At 44.9% G+C, this 14096-nt stretch overlaps 1 protein-coding gene across 6 annotated transcripts in view; it reads right to left on the bottom strand.

The window, feature by feature from the left end:
* The window catches only part of frmd4a (FERM domain containing 4A), a 160582-nt gene that overhangs the window by 89565 nt on the left and 56921 nt on the right, over positions 1 to 14096 (bottom strand). For 3 of the 6 annotated variants that reach the window (XM_029248662.1, XM_029248661.1, XM_029248660.1), the window contains exon 1: positions 2714 to 2877. The exons of 2 other annotated variants lie outside the window; for them this stretch is intronic. In XM_029248662.1, coding sequence (XP_029104495.1) covers positions 2714 to 2806 — 93 coding nt within the window. In that variant the 5' untranslated portion in view covers positions 2807 to 2877. Of the gene's footprint in view, positions 1 to 2713; positions 2878 to 11307; positions 11370 to 14096 lie in introns of those variants that run through there. One more of the 6 variants, XM_029248665.1, reaches the window with a different exon arrangement.

Below are 14096 nucleotides of genomic sequence, written 5' to 3' on the forward strand. Positions count from 1 at the left end.
TGCAGACGAATCCAGGATGGCAGCTGTTGGACTGCTTTCTAAACCTTCGTGTCTGCTTTAAGTCCAGCGCACGCACACACACCTGAGCACACGAATGCTAATCCTTCTCTCTTACACAGTTTACAGTACTGTCACCAGTGTTCGGTGTTAGTCAGATCAGATACTGTTCGTCACAGCCTCTGTTGCAGGAATGGCACCAATGCCTTCGTGACAAATGGCACATCGGCGCTTCCTTTTCAAAAAAGGTTTTTTCCCATGAAAAATGAAGGGTGGAAAGAGAACGAGAGAGAGTGCAATATGAGCAAAGCCAGAGGGCACCCCAGGCCCAGTGAATCAGTCTCTCTCTTTGGGTCTATATAAGCTCAGATAGGGGAATCTGTCACAAAGGTAGAGGGTTAAACCTGCACAACTGTGGACTGTGCAAATAAATGGCGGCACTTCAAATAACTCAATTAGAAGAAAATGTCTTGGGGCCACCGGAGAGAAAAGTCTTAGGAATTCCATGGAGGGAAGAAGCGAATCTAAATGATATGGAAGGTGGGGAAGTGCCGAACGTGTTAGTCACTGCTGCCAGACAAAAGATCCCAGTACTGTAGTCCAATGGTCCACCATGAGTGATGCCACGCTTTGTTTACAGATGTGCTTTTCCCCAGGAAAGCATGAACTGCGCTCGAAGGTAAGTCAAAGCATTCTTCACGAACGCGTTCAGTGTTCCTCCACGTTCACAAAAAAAAAAACACATAAATCATTCATGTTTGTCCTGTATTCAGATTTACCGACGCATGAAATTGGATGCGAGATGTAGCTGAAGAACACGGATGTTTATTTCTCTGGTCTGCAGAACATTATTTAGCTTCGAACGAGTTGATTCCTCTTTGTTTGGCGAACACACCTGACCATACGGGACCTTTCAGGCGTAGAGAAGCAACACGCCACCTGATGCTTCTTGTTGCTCCGAAAGACAATTGACCTACTGCTGTAACCTGCTGCCAGACTGAAGTTAAAGGCTGCTTTCCATCAGTGAAGGAAGCCAGATGCCATCATGACAAATGAGTGAGCCTGGTGTTAAGAATACATTCATAAACAACCCACAGCTCACCGGTTTTGTTTCAGAGCTTTCAAGATAGTTTTCATCTAGCAAATAAGCCCGCAAATATGTTAACAAAGCAGAAACTGCAACACATCCTCTACAACCAGAACCAAATCCTCTGCGGTACATCTGAGAGTTGCACTCTCCAAATCCCTTTTCCATATCCCACCAGCCCACAGATGCCGTTTCCATCAGACTAAAGGGCTCAGCTTCTCAGCTCGCCTTTAGTGGATGTTCGCAGAAGCCTGCTGTAGACTTACACGGCGTCCGCAAAAATTATATTTCCCGCAATCGCGTTCCGTAACAGATGCGGGTGGCCTTCTGTAAAGATTTAGGTTGACCTACAATAAAAAAAAAAAAAAAAAAAACACAAACGGCTTTGTAATTTCATGTGATGATGAAGTCATAAAGCAAGAGAATGAGGATCTTCCTTGAGGACATGGAAGTCAATTAGTCCTTATGAGACGGGACTGATTTGCTCTTCCAGTAATAAAACTGAGACATTATTATACAACCTAAATAATGGTGATCGCATAGAACCAGTGCTGAAGGTAAGCTTCCCAAGAGTATCTAGACTTCAGCTCGCGCAGCAAAGCCTGTTAATATTAAGTGTCCTAAAAAAGAGTTTGTCCATTTTGAGAGGGGCTGTTCCATTAAAAAAATTGTGTGCGGAACTATAAATGTCAGAAATGACATCTTCTCATTAAATATAAATGCAGTTACTGATTAAGAATTGGTGAGAGCTCTGATGCTCACAGGGAGAGGTAGCAAAGAGGAGCAGAGCGTGTGTGTAAAACTTCAACGCGTGCAATCATCCTGTTGCTGTGATTTAGTTTCCGTTGTCTAATTGCAGCTGAACCCTATTAATGAATTCATTTATTCATTTATTTCATAATTTTTTTATTTACAACGGAACAGCACTGGGTCACAGCAACACAGAGACAAAAACAGTGCAGTGAAGATTTGCGAATCTGTCCGCATTCATTAAACAAGGGCAAAAGGTTACAGTATTTCAGAGGCATGATCACGTAGCACCATCTGAGAAGTTCCAGGAGGGTGTCCAGACGTTCCGGAATTAATCAGAATTATCATGCGGGTAAAATGCTAATTTTTCTAGTGGAAGAAAGTTAAAGTCAACTGAACTATGTTTAACCCCAGTGTTACTGCTCCGCGCAGGTAAATCACCACATCAGCTGCCAGAAATTGTAAAAAAAAAAAAAAAGAAAGAACTGCAGGAGTAAAGAATTTCCAAAGTCAACATGCCGGAGTTCTGCTGGGGAACGAGTTTGATAAGGCAGCTCTTATCCGGCCTTGTGCCTTCAGCAGGCTGCTCCTAAAAATTGTTTAGAAACGCTGGCAAATTCCGAATTCCGTTTCAACAGCAGACATGTACACACCTCTCGGCATCAGTGTGGGACATGACAGTGTTTTATTTTGCGATACGTCACATACGGCTGTCGCCAAGGGCAACATCTACAGGGTGGCAGACGAGGACGTCCCGAATACTGCAGAATTCCAGGTGACAAGCTTTGCCCTCTAACTTAGACTCAAAGAAAGCTGACTTTCAGGAGCTCGCATGTTGAGAGACGAATCGGGTGGAGAGTTGGGGGTGAGATCTCTTACCCGTTCGCCGCTGCTTCTCCTCAGAGTCCCGCCCGGAAGCTTGAGGAGCAGTCTGCGGGTCCGACCCGGTGTGACAGCCGCCTGCACCACCATTGCACCAGCGACTGAAGGAGAGAGAGCGCCGGCCGCGTGTGCTCCCTTCCCTGTCTGAGTCTGTGTGTGTCTGTGAGTGCACCCACCCTCCCAGCCCGGCAGCTCTGCTGTTCCGCTCAAAGCGGCGGCGCAGCGATCACACCCCCATGCTCCTCTGGCTCAACTCTCCCCCCACCCCGTTTACTGCCGCCCCACCCCACCCCCAGTGAGCGTCAGAGCCCGTGAATCACGAGACAGCCCATTCCGGTCACAGCGGATCATCTCTGCTCTGCTGTCCTCCAGTGCGTAGCATGTAAGTGGGTGGGCGAGCGAAAGAGAGCGAGAGAGCCTGCTTCTCCAGGGTCGGCCCTCATCCCCCTCATCTGTCACCCCCACCCCCCGCCCTCCTGCCAGCCACAAACTGGAGTCCTTCTTCTGATGAGACAGCTGTGGAGTGCCTGCCCATCCAGCCGGTGGTCTGATCTACCGCTGTGGAACTTACTGTACATGTGAGCCATGTGACCGGGGGGCTCTTTGGTGCCTCTTTGGTATATATTGGGTCACATGGTGGATTCTGAGCCATCTGGTGTCCACATTAACGATAAATCCTGCACCCGCCTTCTGCTGTGGCCTGTTTAGGGGCAGCGATGGCAAGCGGTCCCCGGTAGCCCATAAGGCCAACCGGTGATCACTCAGAAGCCCCTTCTGCTAAGCGACAGACCAACGCAGCAGTTGCTCAGCACATGCCCTTCCATGACAATAGTCTCCCATTTGATACAAAAGATGTGAGCTGCTGTAACATACCAATCTGGCGCTAAGCGTGTGTTCTAACTGCACTTGACCTGCTGCATCCCGACATGTATGTTCATTGATTTTCTCCAAAGCAACTTACAAAATTAAGCATTAAAAGATTTAAGCATTTGTAAACTGGTCAATTTTTACTGTATCAGATCAGGATGCTACAGGAGGAGGATGGATTCAGTCCTGTTTTTTTTTTTCTTTTTTGGCTGCAAAGTGGCCACTCTAACCACCACGACTCCAGCTCTTCTTGCTGGTCGCAAGTTGCAATTTCCGTGCTCGGTGTACTTGACGCGTGATTCCGAGGCAGACGGGAATCGCTCGAAATTCCAGAAATGCAACCGTACTAGTGTAAATAAAGTAAACAGAATGAGATGAAGCTGGAGGTGGAGCACAACGAAATCCAGATGTTGCTGTGCTGTAATGATCTCTCACAGCTCCTTGTGTCTGATAAAAAAAGAGCTTATGAAGGATTCCGCATACCAGAGCAGGGCAATACTCATTTCCTAAACATTTTCGGTAAGATTAAATAAATCCTCTCCGATCCCCATACACGCTGCTCTCGGAGTAAATCCATCGCCGATACACTGTTTTAAGTCTGACGAAACTCTGCTGAATTTGTGGTGGCTGAAGGAGTCAATGACTGATGTGTGACACATAGCCAACTGTGTGTGTGTCAATGCTATCTGATGCCATGATCAGCTTTATTCTTCAGTACCACTCTGGACTCTGTAAAAGGCGACTTTGTGAAAGAGAAGAAGCGAGGGAGCATCAGTGATCCTGGCAATGAGGGGCTTTGTTGGAATCATTACTGGTATCTGAGTGTTTCAAATCCAGCACTGTTATAATGTTCTTAAGAATGTATCTCCTGCCATAAACTAAATTAGGAAATAACGAATGATAAATAACATTAATAACTTTTTACAATAGTAATAATAAATAAAAATGCATTGTATTTGTGATTACTTTTTATTAAAAAATTTGTTTAAAAAAACATTTTTAATAAAAACAAGTTATAAAGTTTGAGTGTTTTACGTCACTTGAAATCTAAGCATTATTAGAATATATGGCTAATAATAATAGTAATAATGAAGACCATTGATATATTTCCTTAGTGTCATGCCCACGGCCTCCACACCTGCCATCAATCAGAGAGGACGGGTATGAACGGGCCGTGCCAGCACGACTGCTCGTGGAACTTCGTCCAGAGCAACCGCAACTCCGGTGTGTCTACGGACAAGCGATCTCCTTCGCCCCTCTCCCTCGTTCCTGTCTCCTCGATCCTGACCCTCGCTATTCTTCTTCGACTATGTCTCCCATCCCATCCTTTGGAACCATGTCTGTGAATCGCGTGACCCACGTCTGTCCCTGACAATAGTTTTTGCCTTTCCGCTTTGGTTTTGTCTCGAATGAACACGCCTGGATTTGGGTTCAACAGCAACATCGCCTCACCTTCACCTCATCCGAGATAACACTTACTAACGTGTAGAAGCAAGGAAAAAGACTCAGACTACTGATGTCCCATCGCGACTACTTCGAAAAATATGGAAATAGCTACAAGAACTGTGCCGTATAATCATGTGAAGCCTGGGTGCTGTTTTCCAGGAGCAATACCCTTAGTAATCGCCATGGCGATTCTGTGACTCTTCATTCCAATTGCTCACAGGGTATGGAACATCAGTCTTCGAGGGAAATGGTTTTTACCCACCAGAAGGGTTTTTCATTTCTATGTAAAAAAAAAAAGAAAAATCCCCAAATTTACGTTATACCAGCATCTAAATGATGGCATAAATAAGCTATGTGGGGTATGTAAAATTTACAAATGGCCTAACCCACTGGTTATTAATAATAGAACACTCTACTGGTGATTCCATTTAAAATTCTATAACTTCAGAACGAGAGAGTGATTTTAACCCATACCGTACAGGGGGTTTCGTTACCTAATTTATCCATTTCACAGTGCAGACCTCAAACCTGACTGCCCAACTTGCTGCAAACATGGGGACCACCAGTCTGCAGGAGAGTCTTGTTGGTTTCCTCAAGATAAATGATGCTGGGCAGTAACATCTCTATCTCTGGCAAGTCCAGGAATCAGCAGGGGTGGGGAATCATGTTTAAATCCAGAGAATAACGGTTCTTTTGGAGCCTTTTTAGGATTAAGGAGTAGAGACTGCTCTAAGGGGATCCACATGTGTTCAGCAGACTGGGAGTGAGTTTGGCCAGGCATCCGCCATCCAAACGTCCCGTTCAAATCATAACAAATCCTGCCGGTTGCGTTGGACCACACTGGGAAATTTGGACACGGCCAACGTACAGTACATACAATGTGCAGCTGCTGAGGGACGAATTAGGCGTCTGGAGTCAGAACGTCTGAGGCTTGGCATTCGGAGTAGATGACGATGGAGACAGGGTTGGAGACCTTCAGGAATGGGGTGGAGTAATCCTTTGGCGATGCTCCGTGTCATCTCTTCATCGAGGGAAACAACCCCAGACTTGCACCGTTTTCTTTGCTCTTATGGGTGCGGCTCGCAAAAGCCCATGAAATAGAGCCCTTCCATTCTCCTGGCAGGTTTCAATTTCATTTCATAGTCGGACACACATCACACTGCATATGCTTTAATAATTCAGAACTCAGTCCAGAACTATCAAAATTACTCAGTGATATGGGGGGAGGGGTGGAATCTGTTTCGTGATTGACTTGAAAACACAAGTTATGGGATGACTCCTGTAGGGGCAGAAAGGTACGTCATATATTACACAGCTGTATTTAAAGACGCCTAAAGACTTTATCCTCTGGGGTTTTGCTTGTGGCAGGCGCTTTTGATAAAGAACCTTATGAGCTGCCTAATTAACATATATTGCCAGTGCTGTGTGTTTGAGATTTACTGGCACCGATCTAAAATCCCCTTAGAGACGGTACCAGAGGCTCGGCTCAAATAAATGAGACAGTGAGGTCTTTGGTTAACTGGGGGAGTGCTTCCGCAGCTCTCAGTGCCTCTCTCATAGCTGGCCAGCAGGTGAAGTAGTAGTTAAATCCCTCATCTTGTAGTTGGATGTTCCAGGATCAAATCCTACCTCCTGCTATAGCACCATTTATCAAAGTACAGTAAAAATTACCCAGCTGCATAAATGGGAGAATACTTGTTGAATTCTTGAGCGCCACTGATGTTGGTTGACAAAGAACATTTTGATAGTCATATTTTGTGTCTAAAGCTCTTTGCTGTGAACTTGACCTCCCTATATTTCATTTATGTGCTGCTTTTAGAAGAGTGCCTGCTCAGTGAAATTAATATGACTATAGAGTAAATTTAAATAAGACATGCAGATGTGGCTGGACAGAAAAGCATTAATGAAGACCGCAGGTCCATGAATAAGCGAGTAGGTTTTTTCTCTGCAATGACGTACACTCTTTAGACAGAAAGTATGGTGAGAAGTTCATGCTGGTTTGTTCTGGTCTTCAGCAATGATGTCATTCTGGGAAAAGAACCGATGTTCAGAATGGAGAACCTGAAGGCATCGTCTGCCCTGCCCTCCTCTAACCTCAAACTAAACTCTCAGGCTGCCAGCTTCTTGCCCTACTGTACCATAAATGGCATATTAAAACTCTATAACCCTATTTTGTAACTCTAAGAACACGACTTCATATTCACAAGGTAAGTTTATTCTACTGCGATGTCTATAAAGTTCTGCACATGAACATGTAAGGCTGAAATTTCTTTTTTACTGGAAGGTTCTATCCATGACACAGAAGGCAGTTCAGGAGTGTGTTGCTCTTAGTGGTACACATCCCAAAACACTGAAAAACACAATGCAGGTAACAGGCATGCCTGGCGGCTGGCTCATAACTCAGAAACCGCAGCCGTCTTGTGTGCGGGGAGTGGGGAGTGGGGAGGGGTGCTGGGGGTGCCGGGTGATGCCATTGGCCCCAGGGGCCTTCTGAGGGCCCTTCCAGCAGTCTGTCAGCATCGGTGATTTCCATTTCAAATGCACAAGCCGACAGCGCTGGCAGAAAGGACCCCGTGCTTTGGGTGAAGCTGGAGGCACGCCAACTCACATTTGTATGTGTGGTGTGTGTGTGTGTGTGTGTGTGTGTGTGTGTGTGTGTGTGTGTGTGTGTGTGTAGAGGGGATACTGAGCAACACTCTAGAATTAATAGGCAAGAACAGGTCCTTAGCAACCATTAGATGACACTGCATCCTCCTTTGCACAAGGCAACTATTAGCCAGAGAGCTGGGTACGACTGGAGTAAACTACCTTATCTTTTCATAGTGTGTCCAACTGTACTTTCAGAACAAAGAACATGGAAAGGTAAAGAAATGTTTCTTGTTTTCCACTGTTTTTCAAAAAAATCAGTGACGAACACTTTATTGCAGGCAATGAAACATCTAAACAGAAATTACCAGGATCTATCTATCTATCTATCTATCTAATTCTGGATCCACATGGGGCCCAGATTCTAGAAAGCATCTGTTCTCAGTTTTTTGGCAAAACAAACTCCCTCCGTCTCTCAGATGTGCTGAATCCCTTCGAGTAAAACCCATGTTTTCTGGAACCCAGTTTTCTTCTGCAGAGACATTCAAAAGTTTTTCACCAAATGCTTTTGATCCATTGCATTTAATATTCAGTAATTCTTAACAGTTGGTAGCTACTGGAATATAAGCGTTATTGGAATTGTGGTATTGAACGAACTATTCGTGCTTCAATTATCGTGTGTGTATCTAAGCCCTCAATCTGTTGCGAGATGATTTTTGCTTACTCTGAGTTGTACGTTGCTTTGGAGGAAAGCATCTGCTAAATGCATAAATTTAAATGTAAGCACTGAGCCCCCCATTACCACATCTGTACAACTTTTTCTGATGTACTGTATGTGTGCGTTTATGTGTGGTCCATGTGACCACTTTCTGGCTTCCCTTTGGTTCCGATGGCTTGTCTCTGACATAATTACCTTCTTCACAGATCCTGCCCGACTAACTAGACACCACAGACTGATACAGCAGCAGCTGTTGTACCACTGATGTAAATGACTGGCATAAAGTTACACATCAGCATCAGCAGGAAATGTGGGCTGAGGAACTGGTGTTACCCAGATGACTGGGGGTTACAAAGCACAGGAACCTCAGCCTACTGCTAACCACAGACGTATAGGTCCTCTCCATTATAATGGGGAAGTTGAGAGAGAATGCTAATATAATAGCCCTTTTCCACACTTCGTTTGGCAAAGGAATATGTCTGACATACACCCTCTGGATCCCATTAATAGGGTATAGAAGAAGCCTTTGAAGCGTAGCAAGATTTATAATTAATACAGATCTGGCTGGAAGAAATTAATCAATTCCTCTAGGGTAATCGTCATGTGAGTCATTTTATACTGTCAAGACATTGCGAAGTAAGTCAGGCCCTTAAGTGTTCTTCCCTCTTTTTTGTGATTCATATCTTTATGAAGACGAAGAGCTACACGTGACACCTGAGGGGGTCGCTGCTTCAGCTGGGCATGTTATCTGGATTGAAAATAAACAAATTAAAATGAAACATTGCTGCCGGGGGGGGGGATTGGGGGCATGTCCGCCTAAGCTGTTTTTACCTGTTCTTGATGCGGTACCCTGCATGGCTCAGGTAAACGTAGAACATCTAGGTAAAACCTAGACGTGCTGACGTGCTGACGGGACATTGAGGAGAGGATCCCAGAAATGGATGTAGCTCTTGTTTCTGGGGTCAACGTACAAATGTATCGAAAACCCATCAGCGATGGGCGAGCCCAGCTAACCTCATCAAACCCAGATCCACCGCTGTGTGTTTTCTTTACCTACTGAGCCTCCAGCCCCCATTAGAGGGAGGGGCCCCAGCTCAGCACTTTATGGGCGACGGGAATTGATCTCACATGTGGAACAGGAAGCGAAGAGCGGCAGCCAGGGCTAAGTCAATGATTCACAAATAGCTGCGGGCAGGCAGCTCTTCCCACACGCTTTAAAAAAGGCTGAACCGTTCCTGAATGCCACGCAGAAAATCCCCGGCCGACAGCCTTTGTTAGGTAACCGTTTAGCTGGACGGCGGAGAACCAGAGCTGCTCCTCCCTTAGTAAAAGCATGCCAATCGCATTAGGGGACCCCTTTCATTCGCGGAGTACAAAACAACAACAACGGCGACAAAAAACAACCACCGGGCCTCTTAGCAAAGCATAATGCTGAAATGACAGGGTGTGTGTGTTTGTGGACTGCGGTTATCACCACCCGCACTTGTGTTACAGTTGCAAACTGGTACTTACGAGCATTGGAGCGGGAAAATGTTTATGTAAAATTTTAAGCTAGTAGCTTTTCACAGGCTCTCGCTGAGGGCTTAAGCTTTTAAACTAGGGCTGGTGACACATTTTGGTTTCATTGCCTGCTGACACAGAGCTCAAAGCAAAGCATGATTTACTTCTTAGGCTCCTGGCGAAGTACAACACCCGTGTAGACAACTGCTGCATAGCGGCTGAATGGACTAAAACAGAGCGGTGCAGGTTTCTACTCTGCATATTATTTTTACAGAACAGGTGGCGTAGCAGCTAGAATCCCATCTCCTGCTGTAGTAAGACCAAATCATGGTAAATTGATCTGGACAAAACAATCAGCTGAAGAAGTATGTGATAAAGGTAGCGCACATGCAATATCCTGAGTGCGTGCGGAATAGAAGTGAATTTTTTTATTTGCATGTGAATTCACTTTTATTCAATCTTATTCTTATTTGTTCTTCTTCATGGGAAAAAAAAAAAAATGTACAGATGCAGTGGTGCATTTCGTCCAAATGTGTTCGTTGTTTGAACAGACGTGGCATCCCGTGTGTCCTTGGTGGAGCTTTCGAGAGTACTGCTTAAATTTACACATAATTAAAATGCTAATGCTTCCTTTAATTGTCTTGCAATTAACGGCAGACTTCAGAGCATCCCTCTGGCTTGCCTAAAGTCCCTTTTTAAACACTGAACAATTCCAAAAGGGGCAGCACAAATGCAGCTCCAAATGAGCACCGCCAAAGAACATTTGTTTGAACAAATTAAACTAGTGAAGTTTCAAAACCAGGCATGCTTAGTCTCGTTCCTGGACCTTTTCGGAAACACTGACAAGTAGCTAGGGAGTAAGAGTTTGTCTCGTCTCCAGATGTCCTTACAAGACAGGTGTCTTAGGAGGTGCTGCCTGGCCACCATAGTCACTGTATCTCATTAAGGAACACACTTAGGAACTGTGTCACAAAAAAAAGAGGTTTAAAGCGCATAAAATATTTAAAAAATTCCTTCCAACGCTTCACATATATCTGAGATTATAGCACATCATAGTCCACCTCCTCTACAAAGCACCCTTGCCTCAATGACAATAGTGATATCATTATAATTAAAATTCCCAGTGATTAAATGCAGAGATAACACTAATAATAGTGAAGGCTGGAAACTGCTTGTTTTTCAATGGGGTTCATCATGGGCAACTGTTCAAAGCAGAAACATTTATCACGTGGTGAAAGCCAGGCATGATCTGCCCAGAACACCAAACAAGGGCCAGAACAGTGTGTGGCACAGATAAGGAGAGACCTATTTCTGCAGGCAAAGCACAGCAACACAACTACACAGTAGCTTCCAGCTGCAGTTATGCTGGTGGACTTGTGAAAAATGGGGATGGAAAGAGGAAGTGAGAAATAGGGAGTGAGAGACTGGATGAGAAAGTGCGAGAAAGAGGGAAAGAGAGAGTACCTCTACTTACAAACACATCCATGACCATGTGCTCTAGCGTCATCTCGATGTCCTCCAACCTGGCAGCCAGTGTCATTCTGGCACTTGGTGAACAAACCAGAGCTTCTAACGAAAGATGATGCACGTCTACCTGTCCTCCTTGTAACCTCCTAAGATGTCCACTTGAAATTCAAACTCCAAACCATGCGGAACTCACAGTCCTCCCATCCCCCTGCTACCTTCCTTGATCACTGCGTCCACTGGGGCTCCAGCAGAATTTAATTTAGAACAGATGATGATGATTATTATGATGATTGTGGGGTTGCAGTCAAAATGACTCCATTCCCCAGCATGGCTTTCAGAAGAGCAGGAAAAAGGCGACCTGGGCTCTAGTTGGGATACGATGGTGCGGAGAAGAGGCGCTGTAAAGACACAGTGAGTGGGACGTCTGGCTAACACCGATATTTATAAGGACCAATTCATTACTAATTATGAACCCTTCTCTGTTGAGGGCTGACCTTTTGTGGGGCACTGTCCACACTGGGATCCATTGTACAGAGGGATACCCGTGGAGCCTATGATGCTAGCTGGCCTATTCACAGAAGGGAGCCATCAATGGCTCTTTGTAACAGTCATTAAGCCCTGTCCTGGAAAGCTTAGGCCAGATAGAGATCCTGTGGAAAAAAGAAGGAAATGTTCAGCCTTCTTACAGGAAACTTATGTAATGAAATTCAGGGGGGGTGGAAGTTCGAGAAAGGATAGGCAAGTCTGTTTACATGGAGCTCTCCCATGTCTGAAGAGTTCCTCACTATTGAGAAACTCCTTTATGTGGTTTCTTCAAAGCTTGCTCTATGGTGAGACAAGAAGGTTTGCAAGTGTTAAGCTTGACAATATATTGACATCTTCAGAGGGCAACACCCTTAGATGTAAGCTTATCATGCTAGTTCTTCATGTAAAATAGCCATGGAGAATTTACTTCACAATTTGTTATGCTGGACGTTATACTACATCTTGCCCCACCAGATCTTGTGACTCCAGGGGTTGAATTGTAAAGGTTAGGAAATGATTCCACTCCCTGCGTTGCAGTCTGTTAGTGGCATGGAATATAACAAATCCCAATCTGGTCTGAAGCATCATTTGAGGATTTTAGAAGAATGCTGACTCAGACCCTGCAGTCAAGTTTCAAAGAGAATATCTTGGGGTACCACATGTTTTTGTGCACAAGCTTCAGCGGTCCCCTCATTAGGACCTGCAGTAGAAGCCCTATGAAGTGGTTAGTGGTTCTGGAGAATAATCAGACCACAGCAAACTCCCTCAAGAATTCTGGGTGACGGATGAGGGGACGATACTGCTTACCACACCTACCCCGAGGTAGATCTCTGTCCCCAGAGGGTATTTGCTGAGTTTCCACAATATACTTTGACCTGTGAAAGCCAGGTCTGCGTCTCAGGCTGGTTGATCATGATAAAAGTCTGGAGCTCTTACCTAAAAACACATGAATGACTGCACACATGTAATAAGGATCATGCTTTTAATACACACTTGGGAGGTGGATTTGTAACTGCTTTGACTTGTTTCAATCTGACTTTGGCCCTCGATAGTTAATGGAACTTGTCCAGCTTGGGGGTCACCAGCCTACTCTGTAATGTTACCCCATGAGTTCTCTGTGCTGCTCAGCTGCTTACAGGAATTCGATACAAACTAGATTCTCCAACAAAGCCAAGACACCGCCCTCCCCGACTCTACTGTCACTCTGACAACAACATGAATGATGGAGTCCCCAAGTCGCCTGGCTCAACAGCGGCAGGCCACAGCGCCAGGGGCCATAAAAAACAGCAGTGTCACTGCAGTGCTGGATTTGCCAGCTAAAACCACTCATACATTAGGAATTTTCCAGTGTAAGCAGGCAGCTAGTTCATTTCACTCCCGATTTTGATAGCGGCAGCCTGACGTTCAGCTAATATTCATGGCTGTATAGTGACCAAAAATATGGAAAGAGCAAAAAAACTTTTTTTTTTTTTCCTTTTTAGTGACCCAGCTGTCACATTGTGTTTTCTCTACCTCACATTTATTTGTATTTACATTTATTATTAGCAGACACTTTTGGCAAAAAAAGCCGTACGACTCGGAGTAAACAAAAAAAGTAAATTTCACCAACCAACGAAAATACACAGATCACACATGATTTTCTAAGTATAGACAATGTGCTCAATGCCGCTGTGTTTGCTGGTGCACAATACATGAGAAGCTGCACATGGAATTGATAGGGAGTACAAAAGTATCTACAAAGGTATCTAGATAATATAGTGCAAGTTAGAGCAGATGGAGGCAAGGAGAGAAGTGGGTCTGAGAACGAAGTCCCTTCTTGAATGTAGAGAAAGATTCAGCGGGTCTGAGGGGGAGAGGGAGTTCATTCCATCACATTTGAGCCAAAACTGAGAACCACTGGGCTTTTGATTTTCGAACTTTTTCTGAGAGGGACCACCAAGCATCCAGAGAAGAAGGAAGGTAGCAGTCTGGCTGGGGGACATTGAAGGATCGAGTCCTCCAGGTATTTGGGAGCAGATCTGTTGATGGTCTTGTAGACTGTAATCAGAGTCTTGCACTTGATGCAGGCAGTTACAGGATGCCAACAGAAATAGAGAAGCAGAGACACATACATGCTTTGCATCTAGTGCCTTAGCTGAAAGCTTCAGCACTGCTTTATTACAAGGGGTTTGGTATGGTTATTAAAAACCCTCAGACACGACAGCAGGGCAGAAGTTTTCTCCTGTAGATCATGACCAGAGGACCTCTGCTAAAAGTGCAGCCCTAAGTCCC

The sequence above is a fragment of the Scleropages formosus genome, chromosome 24 (genome assembly GCF_900964775.1).
Source record: "Scleropages formosus chromosome 24, fSclFor1.1, whole genome shotgun sequence".
Taxonomy (NCBI): domain Eukaryota; kingdom Metazoa; phylum Chordata; class Actinopteri; order Osteoglossiformes; family Osteoglossidae; genus Scleropages; species Scleropages formosus.